Source organism: Pterocles gutturalis, unplaced genomic scaffold, assembly GCF_000699245.1.
Source record: "Pterocles gutturalis isolate BGI_N339 unplaced genomic scaffold, ASM69924v1 scaffold35874, whole genome shotgun sequence".
Lineage (NCBI taxonomy): Eukaryota > Metazoa > Chordata > Aves > Pterocliformes > Pteroclidae > Pterocles > Pterocles gutturalis.
In genome coordinates this window covers 13,803-34,658 of record NW_010136947.1, presented here as the reverse complement: position 1 = coordinate 34,658, position 20,856 = coordinate 13,803, and the positions used below count along the sequence as shown (strand labels likewise).

The following is a 20,856-nucleotide window of genomic DNA, read 5'->3' as shown; positions in this document are numbered from 1 at the left end:
AGGTCTTTAATGCCTTTTGAGGTTGTTATTCTAATTTTGAGGGTCCCTTGTTTTAATCTTAAAACACTCTCCTAATTCCCACCTCTGTTCCCATTCAGCCTAGAAGTTCAAGCCTTCCACCAATTTCTGCTGTGGTTGTGGAATGCTTAGAAAGTCATGTTTCAAGAGGAGATTGGTGAAATTTTTGAAGGACATCTTGAGGCTTCGCATAATAATTTGTTTTGATAATTAAAAAAGCCCAGATATATATGCAGCTGCATTATGTAGTTATAAGGTCATGGCTATCCTTTGGTATAGTAGGGGAATACTGGAAATAAAGCAGTTAGCCTTTGGGGAGAAAAGACAACTTGAAAAAAAAGGACTTGCAAATGCTAGCACTTAATTGCCACAGTAACTTTGAATATATACATTCTTCTCAGTCCTAAACATGAAAGATGTTTTATTGCACAATATTAAAGCTGCTCTTGGGAGAATGTCACAGATTTGGTCGTAAAACACTTTTTTTTTTTTATGCTGCCGTGTACAAATGGCCTTCCCCACCCTGATATTGCATTTATAGCTCAGGAATGTCACTTATAAAAATGAAGCTGTCTTTGTCCTTGATGACTGGCATTGCAGGTCTGTTCCCATGTGGTACCTTAACCATGTTACATTTGTTCGCAGGGTAGCCCTAGTTCCTTGAGAGGGATAGTGGATGCCTGTGGTACACCATGGCAGCTGACGATAAGGTTGCCATTTTAACCGATGATGAAGAAGAACAGAAGAGAAAGTACGTGCTTGCTGATCCTTTCAATGGCATTTCCAAAGATCAAGACTTGCCACCCCATAATGAATCCCCTTCGACGGAGACAACCACTGTCCCAGATGAAGAGCTAGATTGGTTAGAAAAGCACTGCGTCAAAATCAACAATGATCTCCTGATCTCCAAGGTCTTCTATTTTTTCTTCTATGCTGCATATGGCTCTCTCTACCCCTTGCTGCCTGTGTACTACAAGCAGCTGGGTATGTCACCCAGTCAGAGTGGACTTCTAGTGGGCATCAGGTACTTTATTGAGTTTTGCAGTGCTCCTTTCTGGGGAGTAGTGGCAGATCGCTTCAAGAAAGGGAAGATTGTTCTCCTCTTTTCGCTTTTATGCTGGGTTTTATTTAACCTGGGGATTGGATTTGTTAGACCAGCCACCTTAAGATGCGTACCAAAGGGCTTTCCCCCAGCACATCCCACAAATGCAAGCAGCCTTTTAACAACACTTTCGCAAAACACCTCGATGTCTTCTCCACTAACCACAGTGAATACCGTACCCCCGAAAGTTCGTGCAAAGAGAGACCTGCTCACTTCCAGTCCAGTCACTTTGGAAACAACAGGGACAACTAATCCTGAAATAACATTTCTGTTAACAACGCAGAGCAGTGATGTGGAGTCTGTCTTGGAAAACAATACCCATTCTGTGTTGAAAAACACCACAACTAGCCCAGTCTCACCATGGAATGTGACTCCAAGTACCACCCCAGCTGCCGTCACCACAAAGCTGATGCCTTCTGACCAAGTTGTGCTCGTTTATGATCAACAAGAAGTAGAAGCCATCTTTCTACTCATTTTGCTGGTAGTCATAATAGGAGAATTTTTCAGTGCTTCCTCTGTTACTATTGTGGATACCGTAACTCTGCAGTACCTGGGCAAACACAGGGACCGGTATGGATTGCAGCGTATGTGGGGGTCTCTAGGCTGGGGGCTGGCGATGCTCTCTGTGGGAATTGGCATTGACTATACCTATACAGAAGTTGCCATTGAAGGTCAAGGATGTAAAGCTCCCGAGTACAGGAACTACAGGATAGTTTTCATCGTTTTTGGTGTTCTGATGACAATGGCATTAATTGTGGCCACCCAGTTTCGATTTCATTATGCGCACTTCAAGCAAGATGAAAATAAGAGAAAAGAGGTAGAAATCTCACAGGTGGACAGAAGTGCCTCCAATGAATCCTCCGATAACACTCCTACCAGTATGAGCCAGTCACAGTCTTTCAGTTTCTGGGACCTAATAAAACTGCTGTGTAGTATCCAGTACAGCTCAGTGCTCTTCGTGGCATGGTTCATGGGGTTTGGATATGGCTTTGTGTTCACCTTTCTTTACTGGCACTTGGAAGACCTGAATGGCACCACCAGTCTCTTCGGAGTTTGTTCTGTGCTCAGTCACGTGTCTGAGCTGGCAGCCTACTTCTTCAGCCACAAACTGATTGAATTGGTTGGTCATATCAGGTAAGATGTTAGCAATCATTAAAGAGCTATACAAAAAATATTGAATTTCAGGCTTAGCCTTGTATTGCAAAGTGAAATTCAAGCTAATCCTTTTATTTAAAATTCCAAGTCCTGCTCAGTTACGTAGCTTACCTGATGGAGTTTTTCATTATTATTTTAGGAGTTTAAAATGCTCTGAAATGCTTCCTTTGCATTTGAGTTGCATGTTAGTACGTGCATTGCTTGGCACTGTAACCTTTTGCAGACAGTTCCAGAAGACATCCTAGTTCACTGATGTAAAGCTCTGTTAGAGGTCTGCATAATTGCCACCCACTCAAGGATTGTCTGTTTTGACATATAAATACCATTAATTTTACAGTTTTTTTCCTGTGAGTAGCAGTGTTCTGGAAACCTCCTGCTTTAGCTTCCTTCTCCTTGTGGGGCAGTTCTTTGCCCCCACAGTAGCCTGGAAAGGTTTCACTTGCATGCTGAGAGGGGAGGAGGATGACATGAGGAAGCGAGGTGAGCACCTCCTGTGCACATGCCCTTGTAATCAGACTCTGGGTGTTGGCAGAATGAGGTTGCAGCCTGCTGGTGTTGCTTACCAGTTCAGTTCCTCGCTCTCTTCCTTTAATTGCAAGTGCGTGTGTTAGCTACCAAAGTGAGATGGCTGCCCAGGGCTTCTCATGTAGTTTTTGCCTTGTGTAAGTGAAACTGACTACTTCCAGCATGTCAGTGAACATTGTTTTCCAATAAATTCACAATTGACTTAATATTCTAAATCCCTTCACTACTCTTTGAGAAAAGCTCAGGGGAAGAAAGAAGGTGAGAATTTGAGTTAATGAAGCTGTAAAGGATTTTTTTTCATATTTACTCAGGTACTCTGTGCAAGTGAGCACAGAGCCCTGTGTGCTGTTAGCATCATGTCCTTTCCAAATGCCCTGTTTATAATCATACAGTCATTGAGCTATAAGTATTTTTAAGCTGTCCACACTGTTCTTTTTTGTGCATTCTGTTCTGTAGTTTTTCTCTTTGGGGTTTTATGGGGTTTTTGTTGTTGTTGTTGTTGTTTTGCTTTTATTGGGATTAATTTTTTGATTCATTTGACCTGTACTAAAAATGTTTGAGATGCTTAACACAGTAATTTGAGATGTGTTTTTTTTTCTTCCTTTAAACTGAGGAGGATCTCTTTACTTTGAGTCAGTCTTTTAATCTCTGAATTTGACAATAATTAGTATGAGAAAATATGACACCTTGCATGCAAAGACTGGAGGAAGGATATGATGGTGGAGGAGTGGTGAGAACAGATCACAATCTTGATAGCTACATACAGCTTGGGTATGCTTTTTCAATGTATATTGTTACAGTACAAAATTCAGGCTTAGACTTCAACTAGAGAAAGAATGAAAAACAAAAGAATGGCAGGCTTGTGAATAAGATGAAATAGAAGGGGATAGGAGCATTGGCCAGTAGAAAGAAAGATGATGTACAGGATTAACTCCTCTTTTTTTAATTTACACTGTCAAGGCTTTGAAGACAAAATTGGATCGAGATTAAGTTGTTTAAACACTAGCTCCTATTTGCAATAAAACAACATTCTCTATTCCTGCACCTGGGATATGTGCATTAGTCATATTTTAATGTTGTCTAATGCTTACTTGTATTTACTCATTACGGTTTATGAGATGTCTCCTGGTTGCGTTTCTTCTTGTACTTTTTGAACTCTGTATAATGCATGGTTTGTTTAAGAGAAGGCAAACTTCTTTTTTTCCAAAAAAAAGAGGAATGTATAGGAGTTAATAGCTCTTATGTCTGTTGCCTTATAGTACAGCAGATTAATTTATTCTCCCATTAATAAGAACCAGTAGCCTCCAACTATATATCCTTCTTGGAACCACCTTAGCCAGAAGCATTTGGGATCAGGTTTTTTTTTTTGATAGCTCAAAATTCCTTGTTTACCATTTTGGCATAAAAGCAGTTACATGTTTATGGGAATTCTGGTGTAAGGTCTTGTATGAAATAAGATAAAAGTACCTGTTAATCCACAACTAGCTGTGAATATTTCACAGGGTATTTCACAGTTAGAGGGAAGGTGTTCTCTTTTTGGTAAGAGAACTTCAATGCCGAGGTTGTCTCACCTTCCATTGACTTCTGTCACTAATTAAAAAAAAAAAGAGGGTATTTGCACTCTTTCTTCTGGGTTGTTAGACTCCTGGATGTAGACAGTCTTTCTGGAGTATTTATTTGAACATTACCATTCAGTCTTTCCTTCCTGTCCTAATTCTTTGAAGACAGGCATGAGTACCAGAATTGCATGCACTGTCACAGTAGCAGGAAAAAATGCTGTTGACTAACCTTTGCAGAACTGCAAGAAAACAGGCTTTACACCCTTGTCACATAGAAGCTCAGTCTTCTTTTTTTAGCCTTGTAAATCTCTCTGTTTCTACCATTGTACATGTTGGCATATAAGACCCTTACAACATTTTGAAACCTATTCTGTTCTCACAGTTTGGTTTTTTTTTAACTAATATTCAAATTGTCAAGCATTTTAAGGATGACCATACTGTGCCTGATTTCTCACTTCATTAGCTTTACTGTTCATATGCTTGTGCACTGCATGTGTGCATATGCTATACATGCTGCTAGTGTTTCTAACATTGTTTATTAGGAGGGCACTAGAAGAATCTGGAGCAATGACAGTGATAGGTTTAGCTAGAAAGCTGTACAGATTTATGAGGAGAGGGAATATTGCAAATGTTAGAAGGGTGTTTTTTGCTTTCTATCTTCCAGCCACCTTCTGAGAGACGACAGAGTAGACTTTCATTTGAAAGTAAACTAAAGAGTTAAATAAGTCATGAGAAAGGGTGGTTAAGGCCACAAGTTCTTCGAGAGGATGTTGCGATGGAAAAGCATACAAAACTGGGTATCAAATATTTAGACGCCATTGTTGAATGGTATCCTGTGTAGAAGCACTCATAACTGCCATTGAGTTTAGGAAGATGATCATCTCTGAAAATAACCTCCTACTTGAGGTTAAGCTTGGATGGGTTTGTCTGACCACAATTCCAGCGTGTGAATTTTTATAGGAAGCAGAGACTGGTGGTTATGGCTGTGAACAGCTTAGTCTCCTTAATGTAAATATAGATTCAGTGCTTTAAATGTTTAACCTGTAAATTGGATATGGTGTGTCTGTGGATACTGTATAGAGGGTTCATAAGGAACAGCTGTTTACATTATCTATTTAGGTCTGATAAAGAGCCTAAGTGATTATTCTAAGTACATTTTTGAAAAGACTCTGTAAATACACAAAAGTTCTCATGTGATGTACCCCTCCAAAACCATAATTATAGAAATCTTCATAAACTGTAATTTATATAAAACTTTGTACATATTCTAAGAAATCAAAAGGTTGAACCTGACTAAATTGCTGCTCTTAAACTCTGAATCCAAATCTTTCTGCAAGTGTAACATGGTGGAAAGGCATAGGTAGCCGAGTGTGTTAGTGGTGATGTAAAAATGACGAAGCAGGAGGACACCGCGTCTCTGGTCTGGCAGTGACAGGCAACAGCTGGGATGGGAAAAAAGTTCTTGCTGCACAGGCAAAGTTTTTTCTAGACAAAAGTGAAATTAAGGTGGCAAGAACTCGTCCTAAACAGAGAGCTGGGTGCATCTGTTCTGCTGATGAGGAGAAACAAGTGTATGGTGAGGTGGTTCCCTAGTACCCCCAAGAGTGTGCATCACCCTGGGCCTTACTAGTAGGGGAATGAAGAAAGGAGCCTGCAGATGTTGTATGTTTGCTTAGCTTTTGTGGCAAATGTGTCCTAATACACTTCAGAAATGTGACTGTACAGAATAATTATATTAAATTGTGGCTATGAAAGGAACTAAATTATTTGTTTGGAACAGAAGGCATTAATTAAAGGGAGAGATTAAATTTATTATGCATGGCACAAAGAACAAGTTTGTTCTCTTTATTGTATAGTAACGAACTTCTTCATGGCTTCCCATGTTTTCTTCGATAAATGCTTGGGCTTGTGTTGCCTAAAGGCAGCTTAAACCAGGTATTCATGGACCTCACATGTGTCTGGAAGCAACACAGCTTGGTCTGATGTGCGATATGGGGTGGGGTAAAAGTTCCTGCAAAGCTTACCCAACTTGTTGAAAGTAAAATATATCGTCTTCTGTAAATCCATGCTGTTGTGAAATGCACAGACCTGTCTTTGTAATTTTGAATGTTTTTTGATATCACTGACATGATGAAGACTATGGTACTGGTTTTTTTGCTGTCAGTATGTATATTGGAAGACCTCAAACATTAACAAGATGCTGCATTTTTATGATTGCATCTCACTCTAGATTTTTCAGTGGCTATGTACCATTTGATTAAATCTTGGTCTGCTTTTGTAGAATAACTAACTGAAAAAGCAGCACAAAGAATAACAGACCCTTTCACAGTGTCAGTGCATACACCCTAATTATTGCATTTATTTCACTTGTGCCAAACCAGGGTCACCAAGAAGCCATGTTTGGACAATAAATTATCCTTGTCTCTGAAAGGTTGTAATAGCACCTTTTCTCAAGCTAAAAACATGTTTTGAATTAAGTCTTTGTTTCCTAAGATCCATATAAAAATAAGAGAAAGACAGCTGTATGAATAAACACCCCCAGAGGTAAGCTAAGCTAAATCTGAAAACTGGAAGGGAAAAGTCATCAGGTTAAATGTGCAATGGGAAATGCACTGCACAAATAGTCTCTGTGCTTCATTGTTTAACAACTGTTTTAAGAGCTTTTTTTTCCTCTTCGTTCTGAGATGCAGCATCTGCTGCTTTTCAACAGGATGGTTAAGTTTTATCCTGAGGCATGTTGTTACAAACCATATTGCTTCTGTAGGATGTGTTTTTGGAGTAGTTCTGAGAAGTTTGCAGATACTGGGACTATAAACCTATATTAATGGGGTAAAATTAATTAATCTAGTAGAAACCTACACCAGGGTTTGATTAAAATTGCAGAATGAATCTCTGATTAGAAAAGAAGATTGGTTGGAAGGGATGTTGAATGTCCTGAGAAATGGTCTCTCTGAAATACAATCCTGTGTAGAGCGTGGCATGGAACTACAGAGCTTAGTTAAAAGCTCAGTGGATTTGCTGTGCCTTTGAATTTTTTTTTTTTCTATTAGGATTTTGAAGAGAGTCTTAATGTTAGAGTCAGTTTGAATATGTGTTTGGAGTGGGAAAGAGGGGAGTTTAGGTTTGGGTGTAGGACTGCAAGAATGTATTTTGTGTGGAGCAAGTGCTTTAAACTGGCAAACTGTTTGTACATGTGCAAATTATTGCTGAAGCAGTAAGCTACCTTATAACATACCAAACAAGGAAACTGCAAACTATCCTGACTTCTCATTTCCTTGCTTCCTTTAGAGTGCTTTATATTGGTCTTGCCTGTAATACAGCTCGATACATTTACATCTCGTATCTGGAGAACGCCTGGACTGTTCTTCCAATGGAAGTACTTCAAGGTAAGACAGTGCAGTAGTGCCCTTCCAGTGTAAGATGAGGTGCTTACATTTATCTTGTATTTCAACTGAACTGTGATTAAGTAAAAGTCTGGTATTTCTCTCTGGTTATGGCCACCAATATCCCAGAAGACACAGGTTCATAAAACATTACTGTTTATCTTGGGAAATATGTGACGTCAAAAGGGTGGGTTTGCACTTGATTGTGCACAGTTCTCTGTTTATTCAAACAGAGCTGTGTGAGACCAACACACCCTTTAACTAAACAAAGAGACAGAAGCATGAGCTCGGTACACACCTACTGCAAATCCTGTTTGGTGGTAAATGTGAACTTCATTAAATGTAAAAGGTCGTGGTTCTTGAGAGGATGCTGTAAAAAAAAAAAAAAACCCACAGTCTGGGTCATTTTGTCTCTATTAAAATATTTTGTAGTTTTTCGGTGGAACTGTTTGATCAATACCTTTAAACTGTAGAATTATTTTTCTAATAGCTAGAGGAATTTCTTTCAGTAGCTTTGTCTGAGCTAATAGAGCTTCTTTAAGATACTTGCCCATTAATTTAATGAGAAGGACAGAGGTGTGGTTGGTGAAAAGTAATTTGAGCCCTGTTTTCAAGTCGTATTGACAAAGAGGTCTGTAAGACCTTCATTGCAGCGTTAAATTGTTCTAACTTAGATTTTACAACTTTTTTTTGTGTCTTTGTAGTAGGTACCACTACAAAGATAGTAAACTATTTTACTCTGTTTTGTCAGTGTTGGAAGAATACGGAAGTATTTGGGTTTGTAAGCTTGCAAGAGAATGGTTAATTTAAACACAGAAAATGTTTTCCCTGCCTTTAAAAATAACCGTACCATCTTTGTTAAAGCCAATATTTTGGATTTATACAATACTACTAAGAAAATTTTCCACAGATTATACTTAGAAATTCTATTTTTCTGTGTACAGCATAATTTAAATTTGCATCAACTTTTTCTATTATATTTAAAGGAATCCTTGTAAGGTAGATTTTAACTTGAGTTCCGAAGTGTCATTGGAGAGCGCTGTGTAGATCTCTACATGCATGTAGAGAAACATCTGTTTGTGTCCTGCCTCCTTACCTCCCTGCTAACAAGAACAGTTTGTTGGATTAAAACTGCCACAACAGCAAGCTTCTGAATTTTGTTAAACACTCTGAAGCACAACTATTTAATTGATACTTCATCATTCGTTCGAAGTGTTCAAATAGGAGAATGTTACAAAGAACCTGAAGAATGTGTACGTGTTATATTCTTGCCCACTTAAACTTGTAGGGGGGAATAAATGATGAATACAAAGCTTTCGATATTTGCCTTCTAGGTAATTATTTTTAAAGGTACCTCAACTCAAAGTATAGGAAAAAAACTTGTGCCTTAAGAATGCAGACATAAGTTTGTGCCTGGAAGTATCCTATAGTCATGGCTGAGAAAAAAGTTTCTTTTACTTTGAATCTTGTTTTTATTCTGCTGAAATTTCAACATGAATTGCTTAATATGTAGGTTTGTCTCTACAGCAAGGCTATGAGGGAGCTGCTTTGGTGGGCTTTTGTGTGTGGTATAACCTTGAGTAATCAACATTTAAAGAAAAAACTAAGTACCTTCGAAATAATACTTTCTCATAAATTTATCTGCAGACTTTATCTGTATCTAGCCGCTGCTGAATCATGTACACTTCGGTTAATCTTGCTATTTGCAGTTATTTATAGTCAGCAAATGACAAAACCGAAACAAACCAAACATCCACACATGCACACCTTCCTCCAGCCGCCAAGCATCTTTGTGTTCTACATGCGCTTTTCAGCCTGCATCTAACATCATCTGTTAGTGTCCATGAAGTCCATAGGTGCGCTGTATGTGTGCCATACATACTGCCGCTACTTTTGTTACATTCCAGTGTTGCTGAATGGGAGATCAAGTTTATCCTTTTAGACGTACTTTTCTCCCCTTTAATCTTTTTTCCTTCTTGCTCTTACTGGTTTTAATCTCGATTCATTATTTCTTTTGCTGCAGTTACCAAATCCTGTTTCTTTGGGCTCTGCTTTCTTTCCTACGCATGCACTTGAATCTGTTGGTAGGGATAAGAGGTGACACCTTAATGAAATTTGGTGAGGTGGAAGCTCTTATTTTTAAGTGAGTTTGTTGACAGAGGGAGGCAGGAGTTGTAGCTGCTTTGCATGTGTAAGGTTAGAAGTATTTAAAATAAACAAAAAAAGAGTAGATTATGCAGCACACGTGAGTACCATGTGGGCCACGTGACTGCATCGAGTTGATGGGCCTGTTAAATCACTGGGTGAAGTCCTTGTTACAGCTGTATGTAACTTTTTCCAGGAAGCTGTCAAATTCTATGTGAATTCCAGTTCCAGCAGCTGGAGGGATTTTAAGGTCAATGACAGTTTCAACTGACTTTTGTAAAGCATTTATTTATCTTTTTAATATGTTTCTGCAATACAAGAAGGATTATCCCCGTGTGGTGTGCTGAAGGGCATGGAGACATTTCTGGAGGATGACTCTGCAAACTGCATCTATTGATTGTAATACGAAGCAGTGTTTCCATTGCTGTCAGTGTAACCAGGATGGGGAGGACTCTTTAAGTGCATTACATTCTCAAAGGAGTAAATGAGGAGATTTAAACTCACTTCTTAATTTAGAGTTTTGAATCTGTGTGCTGTACTAACTTGCACATGCAATGTATGAAAATAAGAGCATAGGCTGAATCTTTAATAACTGGAAGTTTCAAGACATCTTTGTAGCCAAATGCATATAGTCTATATATGCCATCAGTCTGTGAACACGCAAGCAGTCTTGTTCTTTTTGCACTTAACAGATTTAAGTTTCCGTATGCTAGTTACCAAAGCAATGGTCCAAATTCTCAGCTCACCAATTTGCGTAACAGGAATTTTCTAAAGTGCAAAAATATATTGATAATGTGAAAAATAGCTATTTCTTGGCAGTTATCCAACAAACTCCAAAATGAGTACTATTCTAAGTGACTCCTACTGATGCTCCAGGAACGCAGTTATGACTAGAGAGCAAAAAGCTTGGGTCTTTAACTGGCAGTAATTAGGATATATCTCTCTTGAAATCAATTTGCCTCCCCAAATCTTTCACTCTTGGTTTATATGTAAGTTATACAAAGTTTGCTAAACTTTATTATTTTGGGCATAACACTAGGGTTGTTAAACTTGTTGGAACAATAGTCCAGATGGTGAAATGGTGGTTTTAGCAAAAATATATATATTTTGTGAACAGCTTCTTTTAAAAAAAGGATTGTGATTAGCAGTAATCCAGACCAGACTTCTTGTAAAAGTTGTAAAAACTGTTCCAAATAGTTATTGTTGTAGAAATAATTATAAGGAAATCCACATTGTAATGTACCCATACTAAAAAAATTCAACGAACCAAACAAAAAAAGCCCGTACCTTTAAAGGCAAGTGAAATAAGCTGGTTTAAGGGTATGGATTTGTTTCTGGAGGGATGAGGAACATTATGTTCTATCTGCATTGTCCAATAAAGGTGAAAACATCCAAGAACCTGTTGGTGAAGTAGGGCCTTTTGTTTTCAGACAAGTACAGTGGTATTGTGCTTCACGGTTCAAATAGTTTCTGATGTGTTTTTGATTTGCCTGGTTTTAATACTTCACTTACTCTTTAACAGCTGATAAAACAATGTTTGACATTAATTTATATCCTTTATAGAACAAAAACACATTATGTATATTAGATGAGCTTTGCTGTGTTATTAGGATAGTTCTTGGTTTCTATTTTCAAAGCATATATGGGTCTGCATTAAAAAAAAGTAGATAGTGAGTTTTAAAACTGTGAGCTTTTTGGATGGAAAATATGTGAGCTTTAAAGCCTTAAACTGTAAATGGTAAAGTAGAATACACTCGTCCTAATGTAAGCCTTTTATTTTTCAACAAGATGATGTACTGTTATGAAAACCAGCTCTGTGATATATAAAGGTGACCATTATAAACCCAGAACTTGAGGAATTTTTATTTAGATTTGGAATGAAAATGAACTGTACAGCCTTGTGGACACCTAACATGTCTATACCTGAACTGTATCAATTCCATACAGAGCTATTTGTCATTTTACAACTAAGCAAAATCCAAGTTACTCTGTATGTTACAAAATTATGTGTATTCTTGCTTTTTTGGGTCTTCAGCCTAAATGCCTAAGTAATTATTGAGTGTCTAACTGTTCATTAATAAGTCAAGTCTAGAGGACAGAAACACATTGACTGAATCATCAGTTGTGCCAGCGTTTTTTTTTAAACCAAGGCAGTAGAGTTTAGGCATTGGTAAGCTGTGATGACTATTTTTAATACCACTCAAATAAGAAAAAATCATTCCCACTCAATCTGAGGGTGGCAAAATAGTTCAGGCTTATTTAATGTGTGACGAGCTACAGAACCGTTTTGTTTTTCCAACTTCTCCACAACCCTGCCTTTTCCTGTCTTGTTCTTTCCCACTCCACAAAAAAAAAACAAAACCACAAAGCAGGTGCTCAAAGACAAGGGCTCCACCTGCAGCCTGTTTCTGCGTGCTGATGGTCATTCGCTGGCTTTCCTCTCAGCTGTCCTCCTTCTGCGGTAGGAAAAAACGTTCATAACCCTGCATTTACAAGGCCCGTGCCGCAAAAGAGACTTCCAAAATCTCTGCTGGAGAGCTGGGGCTGTCTTTATACGTGGCTGCTGTTTATAGCAGCGAGGACCTCTGCTGCACTTGGTCCCTGGAGCGGGAGTGGGTGAGGTATGAGGTGGCAGCAGTGTGCGGCAGCGCCTACGCAGGATGCAGTCATAGCGGGAGGAAGGGCACGCTGACTCTGCCTCTATACAGCAGGTGTGAAAGTCGGCATCTTTGGCCTACCCTAAGGAGCTTGCGTGCTTTTCCTCTCTAGACTGTTCAGTGCTAAATGCAGAGCATGTTGGTGTTGAGTTTAGAAACTTACTTGGAGGCGGTTGGTTTTGGGAGGGGAGTGAAAAAGGCAGGAGGGGATTAATTCTTGCCTCTGAATTGGCATGGATATCTGTGATATTGTTTGGATTTTATGACCTTTGCACTGCCTTAGTTGTGGCAGTTACGGAGACTGCTGAGAGGCATTGATGCTTTAATTTCCTGCAGTTTATGAAATCAGGACTGTGTTTCACAGTCCTCAGGTCACTCTTGAAGGGACTAGGAATCTGGCAGGGTGACTTTTAAGGCACTTTAGTCTTCCTAGGGACTGTGTCTCAAGAAGTGAGGTCATCTTAGAGGGAGAAAGAGCTATTGGCAGACTCCGCAGAAGTCATCACATCTCCCTGTGGCTTGGTTGCCAGTATCACATTGCCAAAAGCTGCTTATACTTCACAGACATTTCTCAGTGAAGGGATTTTGTTGTTTTTCTACAACGCACGCTCCAGCTGATGAGGGCAGTTGCTCTGATGTTGTGTTAGTGTGCCATGTTCTTCACAACGTCTCATCTCTCTAGGTGTCACGCATGCGGCTATATGGGCAGCTTGTATTTCATACCTTAGTGCGGCAGTGCCTCCGGAGCTGAGAACATCAGCCCAGGGAATCCTGCAAGGTCTCCACTTGGGTCTGGGCAGAGGATGTGGAGCTATGGTTGGAGGAGTTTTGGTCAATTACTTTGGTAAGCAAAAATTGTATCGAAGATTTTCATTTTGTTTCTTGAAGTTCTGGTTTTACTGAACTACCAGCTTTAAACTTATTTATCCTTAAGGTATTGTTATTGGTATGTTTTAAAGAGTAATACATTTTTTATAAATCTTGGGATCATAGAATGGCTCAGGCTGGGAGTGACCTCGGGAGATCCCCAGTTCAGGCCCCTGATCAAAGCAGGGTCAGCACTGAATTCAGACGAGGTTGCTCAGGGCTTTGTCCTGTCAGTGTTACAGATTGACTAAATATGTTGTGCCTAGATATTTTTAGTATTGTGTGAGCAAATCTCCAACCTGATCTGTAAGTAAGATGAGTGAATCCTTTGTGAGAGAATAGATTGATACTGTGCAGCCTCTTGATGAACAAATGAGAATCTAATTACTTGGTTGAAAATCCTTTACAAAGCATGTTAGAGAAGCGATGGGGGAGGAAAGTGTAATGAAACAAGATAATAAGAGTCTACATGGGATGATACATACCCAAGGAACACATAATGCTGACTCATTTTATTTTATTAAGTAAGTAGATTCTCAAGGCAGAAAAAATTAAATCTCATTACAGGTCCTGCTGCCACATTCAGAGGAATAGGGATGGCTTGTTTAGTGATTCTTCTTCTGTTTGCACTGATCCAGTGGCTCTTGGTTCCTGATGAAGAAGAAGGTAAATATTCACGTCACTGAGACACTACAGTATTAGAGCTAGTGAAAAAAGGTATCTCTGAAGCTGCTCCCTGCAGCTTTAATTTTGTATGTTTGGTGTCTTTACTCAGATTTCGTCAAAACAGCTTGTTTTCAAGTGAGCAGTTTTTTTCCTGAGCAATGATAGAAATTGAAGTGGTGTGCTGCTACTGTAAGAAGGGCAGCATTGAATTCTTGGATGTTGGTAGGAAGAAAGCATAACATGTTTTACTACCTATAGATCTGCTTGGTTCTGGGAATCCCTTAGATTAGTCTTAACCGCTATAGTGAGTAATTTCAGTTGCATCAGTTCTTTAGGGTCACCTTGACCACTGCATGCTCTCATATTCTGCCGGTCCCGAGAAATTGTAGAGATGGCTTCAGAGGACACAGACCTTTATAGCTGCCTCAGTTCTGTTCTGGCACCTGAGAAATCTCCCTCAGGTGGAACTTGAGCTTTTCATCTCCACCTTTATTAATATAAAGGCTAACCATAAATGAAACACTTGGTGCAAAGTTAAGAATTTAGCATAAATCTAATTCTTATAAAGACAATAAAACTGTGTCAAATTCTGAAAAGTCATGAATTTTTGAACTGCTTTTTACTCAAATGTTACTTTCTAATATGAGCATTGAGTATGAAATGAAAGTTACTTTTCTTAACTGGAATCCTAAATAAGTTGTCTTTGACTAGTTATCATGTTCCTGTACTGAAGTGTTCAAATACTTATTTTACTAGAATTTTTTTCACCTCTGTTCAAATGATAATGGCAAAAAATGGAAGGGTGGAAGGGATATTTGCTGCTTCAGTTTCCCATCAGTTTTCGGTTACAAAAGAATAGTTTGTTCTTAGTGGCCTTATTCTATTTAGTTTGTTTCAGTCTTTGGTTTTCATTTAATACACGCTACCCATCTTAAGCATGTATCTTGATTTGAAGCATGGCAGTAATTAGGTTGCTTTCAACCAGACCATTCAGGTGAGTAAAACTAAGCATGTGGTCAGGTGTGTGCGGGTTTAGTCTCTTCATTTCTTCACTACTAGAGAACATCTAGCCGTTGCTTAAAATATCCAGTACTATCTAAGAGTCTGTAAACAAAATACGATTTTATAGTTGTGAAAAAAGATCTTTTTAATCGGTAAAATATTTCTGCTCAGAAAAAATATTTTCTCAAAATTTACAGAATGTGTTATTTACAGACTCATAGAGAACATACAGTTATTACTTAAAATATCCTATAGTGTCTAACAATCTAGTTACTTTTCCTTTATAAATACTCTGGCTCTTCAAGATTGCAAGGTACATTGTGTTGGGTCATGATAGTAGTTTTATGTATGACATTTCAAGACAGTTGTGAAAACTGTTTCAGATTATCGGAGGGCCTTAGATGTGAAGGTCTGCTGGGAGGGGTTCTTCCTTTACCTGAAACACTGTAACAGATATTTTTGTCTCTTCCAGTGTGTCACTAACCATGTTCTTTTCTTACTAGCTGCGTAACTTCATAGTAACTATGGAGGGATGGTTTCTTTCTTAAATAAAAAAAAAATGGTGAACATGTAGAACAACTTATTTAAGTCAAATCAGTAGGTTTAGAAATTTTAAGATCAGAAATGGCTGTTCTGATGATGTAGGCCATGCGACTTCAACAAATGGCTCCTGTTTGAAGCCAGTGTTTAGCTATGAGTGCGAGGGAGTTGTAAGATGCAGGCTTTATGCAGAGAAAGAAGTTTGCTACAGGTCTAAAAGACTTATTTTCAATTTCCATATAACATGAAAATGACATCTTCTGTGTAACATGAAAATACAGATTTTTGATAGCTCTCTGGGAAGAAATCAATGGACCGCTTCATACTCATTAGCCCCGCCTATTTATGCAGACATCTAAAATACCCTACTGCAGTTGAAATACAGTGTTGCTTGTCACGTTTCCCTAACTAGATTGTGGTGTGTCTCGCTCCTGGTTGTTTGTGCCACTGTTGCACTTTCAGTACAGTGATAACCATGTTATAAAAGCAAGAAACACATAGTGTCATTGTCTGCTTCACTTTTTTTTTTTTTTAAGCTCGTTGGCTTTGACAGTGATCATTTTGTTTTAAACTTCAGAAAAGACGATGCTGGCGGAAAGGATCCCAGTGCCTTCCAGTCCTGTTCCCATAGCAACTATTGACCTTGTACAACAGCAGTCAGAAGATATCATGCCTCGGACAGAGCCCAAACTCCCTCTAAAGAAAACTAAACACCAGGAAGAGCAAGAGGATGTGAACAAGCCTGCCTGGGGCATCAGCTCTTCTCCTTGGGTCACCTTAGCTTATGCTGTCTACCAGATAAAAGAAATAGTTAGACTTTCCAAAACCAATCCAGCACCGGAGAATCAGCCTTTGCAGGTAATCTTCTAATGTACAGGAAGTTCTTACGTATTTGTTGCTTGGAAACCTTATAGCTGTGTAGATCTGTTAGTACCTGGCAGATATTCTTTGTCAGCTTGTAATAAATTTGGAGTTGTGACACAGTAGTTGAAATACTGCATGAAATAGAGTTGTTTTCTATGTATCAGGAATACCTATTTTTGCAAGTATTATCTTCCTGAAGATGGGAGGAGAGGGAGAGACATAGAAAGAAACTCTGGTTTACAGGCATTTTGCAAAATTTACAAGGTGATAATTGAACACAAAGATGCACGGCTGCTTAACAGACTGTGAAATGATTTTTATTTAGTTTTGCTTCCTTGGGTGATGCTGTCAAACATCTACATGGTTGCAGAAATAGGTGTTCCAGACAACTACTGGTGGGATAGAGAACCTTCTGTTCAAATAAAGTTAATCTCTTCTTTATCTAGAGTTACACCAGATAAGAGCCATTCTGTGACTTAAAATGTCTGATTGCTGGTGCTTACTTTACATCATTTTACTTCTGTCCAGTCTCCCCCCCCCCCCAAAACACATTTTAATAGCTTCATCCATGATTTGGATGGGCTTGGATCTTGGAACTATCTTATGCTTTGGACACGCCTTTCAGACCAGAGCTAAAGCATAGTGCTTGAGCAAGGTAGGGAAGTGCTGTCAATGCAAGTTTTAGAACAGCATGGTTAGTGTTAACACCACAGTGTTTACCTGTCTGGAAGGAGTGGGTGAGGTTCCTTCTTGTGCACCTGGTAGGCGTGAACACAAAAATGCTTTTTCCACAACTGCTGTCTTTAGAAATGTGTAATTTGGGATATGGGTGTGAATCAGCAGAGGAGACTGTGTAGGAATTTCACCTGGTCAGTGATCTCCTGCCTTTCTTATTTGTCTTTATTCTTGAAAATCTAGTACAGGCGTGTCTGCTTTAGGTTGGCTGGGTTTTTTGTGTATTTGTTTTTGAACTTCCCTGAGTCAAAGAACACATTTTTTATAGTGACACTGAAGATATCATAGGGTCTCTAGCATCAAAGTAATTTGTCCAGACCAACCACTCTGTTTCCCATTAGTAAATGTCCTCAGGGTCTTGGTTAGTATAAGCAATCCCCTTTTAAACCAGAGAAGATAAGTTGCACAGACCTTAGGCAATTAACATAGCAAGAAAATAATGTTTTGCAGTTGTGTGGTGTCTGAAGGGGACTTGTCCAACACTGCTGGACACGACCCAGCTACTTCACTGGGCATTGTGAAGAGGCCAGAAAGGCTTTTGTGCCTGTTCTCTATGGCACATGATCTCTTCGTTATTCTTTCCTTCCTGTAAAAATACAGTGCTGATATAAAAGTAGTTTTTGTTGATGTGCCAAAATTCACTGCACCCCATAGTATTATTTTCTTCATCATCTGTATTCTTAAAATCTCATCCCTGTTTCAGTGCCTCAAAAGGACAAACCTGCTCCAAAACATTTCAGGTTTTGGTGCTCAGTCATTTATTTTAGGCTGGTGATGTTAAAATGCAGAAACTATAAAAAGGCTGCCCAGCTCTCTCATTAAATTTGTTAAATAGCCTCCTTAAAATGAAAATAGATCATTTGGAAGGAGGGTCAATGCACAGAAAATTGAATGAGTAACAAAAATTGTTCCTTCTTATTTGATTAAGATTTTGGCTCGATTTTGCTACTGCTTGCTTATACTCCTTCAAGCAGAGGGTCATACTTGCAAGCAAAGGGTCATATTATCTGTTCTTCAGTGCAAAACAAATAATCACAGTGTGTCATCTTCTAACATGAAATGTATAAGTGTGAAGGCTTGCTGTTTCAACCCTGGGGAATGTAATGGGTGTTTACATGTGCTGTTTTGTTCCTTAGTATGGCCTGTTTAAGTAGACTGGATGGAATCGTACATCAGTGCTGCAAAAGTTCTGCCATTCAGAAAGTCTGAGCAGTATCTTGGGGAGGGGGGGAACTATTCAGGAAAGCTACATTTAAGGAGCATGAAAAAAAATTATAGAATTGTTTGGTCAAAAGAATGATCTTGTCTGAACTCTTTAAGTCCAGTTAATTGGTCTTTCTTTTCCCTTGAAACACAACAAGTTTGTTTTTTGCATGCTTCTTGGGAAAGCGCAGTTAGGAAAAGAGATGGAAGGTAAGCTACTGTCTGCTTGCTATTAGTGTAATCTGGATTTAAATGTACTACTTTTGCTTTGCTTCTTTAAGTTTGGTTTGTTTTGTTGCGGTCATTCAAAGTAAGTGCTTTGTGAATTTCCAGAAGTGCCTGAATGCATCTGGGGGTGTACCACTGGGGACAGTGTCATGAGTGTTTATACTTACTTTTTGCATGCAATCCTTTCCCCTCTCTTTAGAACATCAATGAGAATTGCAGTGCTTCATCAGCCAGCTCAGCCGGACAACCCCAAAATCCAACAGATTCTGGGCAGTCCAGAAATTGCTCAGCACCAGTACCTACAGCAACATCAGATTCCCAAGTAGATGGCAACCGTGTTGTGTCAGATCATGATGCTCAGCCTGCTGCTGCAGGGCCCTGAGATGCGCTCATCTTACCAAATCCAGTGCATGGAATTCTGCTTCTCACCTGGGAAACGCTGGAGTAGGAGCTCAAAAGTAGGACTTCCTTCATCTTAACGATCATAATGTGATGCAGTGCAAGCTTTTAACTATATTAAAAATATTCATTTGACTACACAGAACAACATGAGCAGGCAAGACAAAAGTTCAGAATTATTGAGGGAAGTGATGTGGCCGGATCTAAGGGTAGGAAGAATTCTTGGCTACTTTGCTAAAGCTGAGTCAAGTGCTATGAGATTTCTTTGCATCTGTAGAAAAGGGAGTTCACCCCCCACTTGTTGAAGCACAGAGTGTCTGACTTGATTGGATCATTTTCTTCTTTGAATTTGTTCCCACGCAAAATGAAAAGACTTTTTAGGAGAGAAACTGAGTTTTCCTGCATCATTTATTAGAAAATACCAGATCCAGTAAATATAGGAACAGCATGACACTGTCTCTGTAAAGATTTCTCAGAAACAGAGTCGCTTTAGCAAGCTTATCTTCATATTACGGTGGTGGATTAAGTAAAACACACATATTCAAAGAATATGTTTTTGAAGCTAATGCTATCTTGTTTGAGAGAAAGGTTTAGTTCTGCAAAGCAAAAACTAGCATTTTAGTGAAACAAAAAAATTGGAGGAAGGCTTCTGCAGAAGTTAACCTCGACGCCTGGAGCCCTTCAGTTGGGCATAGGTTGTGTTGAGACAAGAATCTTTGATCAAGATTGCACAACCTGAGATTGATCAAGGGTTTCAATGGACACACTGTCTTCTTGGTGGTTTTGTTTTTTTTTTTTTATTTCATCATCTATACAATGGTTTATTTAATGCAGTGTAGTTACTGTGGTTATTTATTAAGAAAACAGTAAGCTTTAAGTGCCTGGGGAAGATGGGGGTAGGGAAGAATCACCTAAAAATCTTAATGATTAGGATTATAGGGGCAAAGTTGTTGACGCAGAAATGAAGTAGAGAGATTCTCAGGAGAAAGCAAACGTAACTAAGTTGTAGTATGTTTAGGAAATTACTTTGCCCAGTGTCAAGACACTGGAAGATTTAGGATTATGTTTTGTTATGCTTTTTAATATTAATTGCAGCCAGCTCACTTGCTGGTGCATGGTGAAAATTGCTGCTGGAGGGATATCCTTGGGCTCAAGGAGGAGTCTGGAGGGTTTGTCAGGATAGTGTTTTGGCCCATTTGCTTACATTAACAGCTTGTTCATGGGAGATTCTGAGCACTCGGCTTCTAGAGGACTGAGAGAGCATTGCCCAGCCCTCCTTGAAATGAGGTGCATGTGATGTGTTGGGCCTTCCACAGGGAACATGTGTGCTGTGGGACTGTACAGTGATCCAGAGGCAAGATTAACAGGAGCACAGGGTTAGGGGAGAGACAGATAGCAGCAGTTAGGCAGAAAAGGGGCTGTGCAGTTTTATCCAGTTAGCTTGACCGAAGGGGTGTCCCATAGCTGGGCTTTAGCTGTGCTTTTAGAACAACCCATGTTCTTCTGGTGGTGCCTGGGACCAACACCATACACAATAAAAAGAAACATCGATGACTAGCCACTAGTTACTTTTTTTTGCACTTGAACTTAAATGTACTGTACTCACGTAAATCCTCATGACTTGTCTAAGTGTCCTTTAAAATCAGAAATGTATTTATTGTACGTTTGTATAACTTGGGGGAGAACTAAAGACTGAACAGGCGACAGGACAGAAGGATGCTAAAAATCATCTTGAGGCAAACCAACCATTTGTTGAGTTCATGCTGTACGGTGTAACCTCAGCTGCTACTGCATAGCACCTGGATTGT

At 39.1% G+C, this 20,856-nt stretch overlaps 1 protein-coding gene across 1 annotated transcript; it reads left to right on the top strand.

The window, feature by feature from the left end:
• The first annotated feature begins 710 nt into the window (after positions 1-710).
• MFSD6 (major facilitator superfamily domain containing 6) lies at positions 711-19,068 on the top strand. The gene is made up of 6 exons (XM_010082489.1): positions 711-2,254; positions 7,648-7,745; positions 13,227-13,388; positions 13,979-14,077; positions 16,197-16,477; positions 18,849-19,068. Exons 1-6 carry the CDS (start codon positions 711-713, stop codon positions 19,029-19,031), a joined length of 2,367 nt encoding a protein of 788 aa, XP_010080791.1. The 3' UTR covers positions 19,032-19,068.
• Positions 19,069-20,856: the final 1,788 nt, after the last annotated feature.

What these genes read in the sequence shown, in the direction of transcription:
- MFSD6 (XM_010082489.1), top strand. Translation starts at nt 711, where the DNA reads ATGGCAGCTGACGATAAGGTTGCCATTTTAACCGATGATGAAGAAGAA. An exon ending in TCCAATGGAAGTACTTCAAG is followed by an intron (nt 7,746 to 13,226) that starts GTAAGACAGTGC and finishes TCATCTCTCTAG; the next exon opens with GTGTCACGCATGCGGCTATA. An exon ending in GGTTCCTGATGAAGAAGAAG is followed by an intron (nt 14,078 to 16,196) that starts GTAAATATTCAC and finishes TTTAAACTTCAG; the next exon opens with AAAAGACGATGCTGGCGGAA.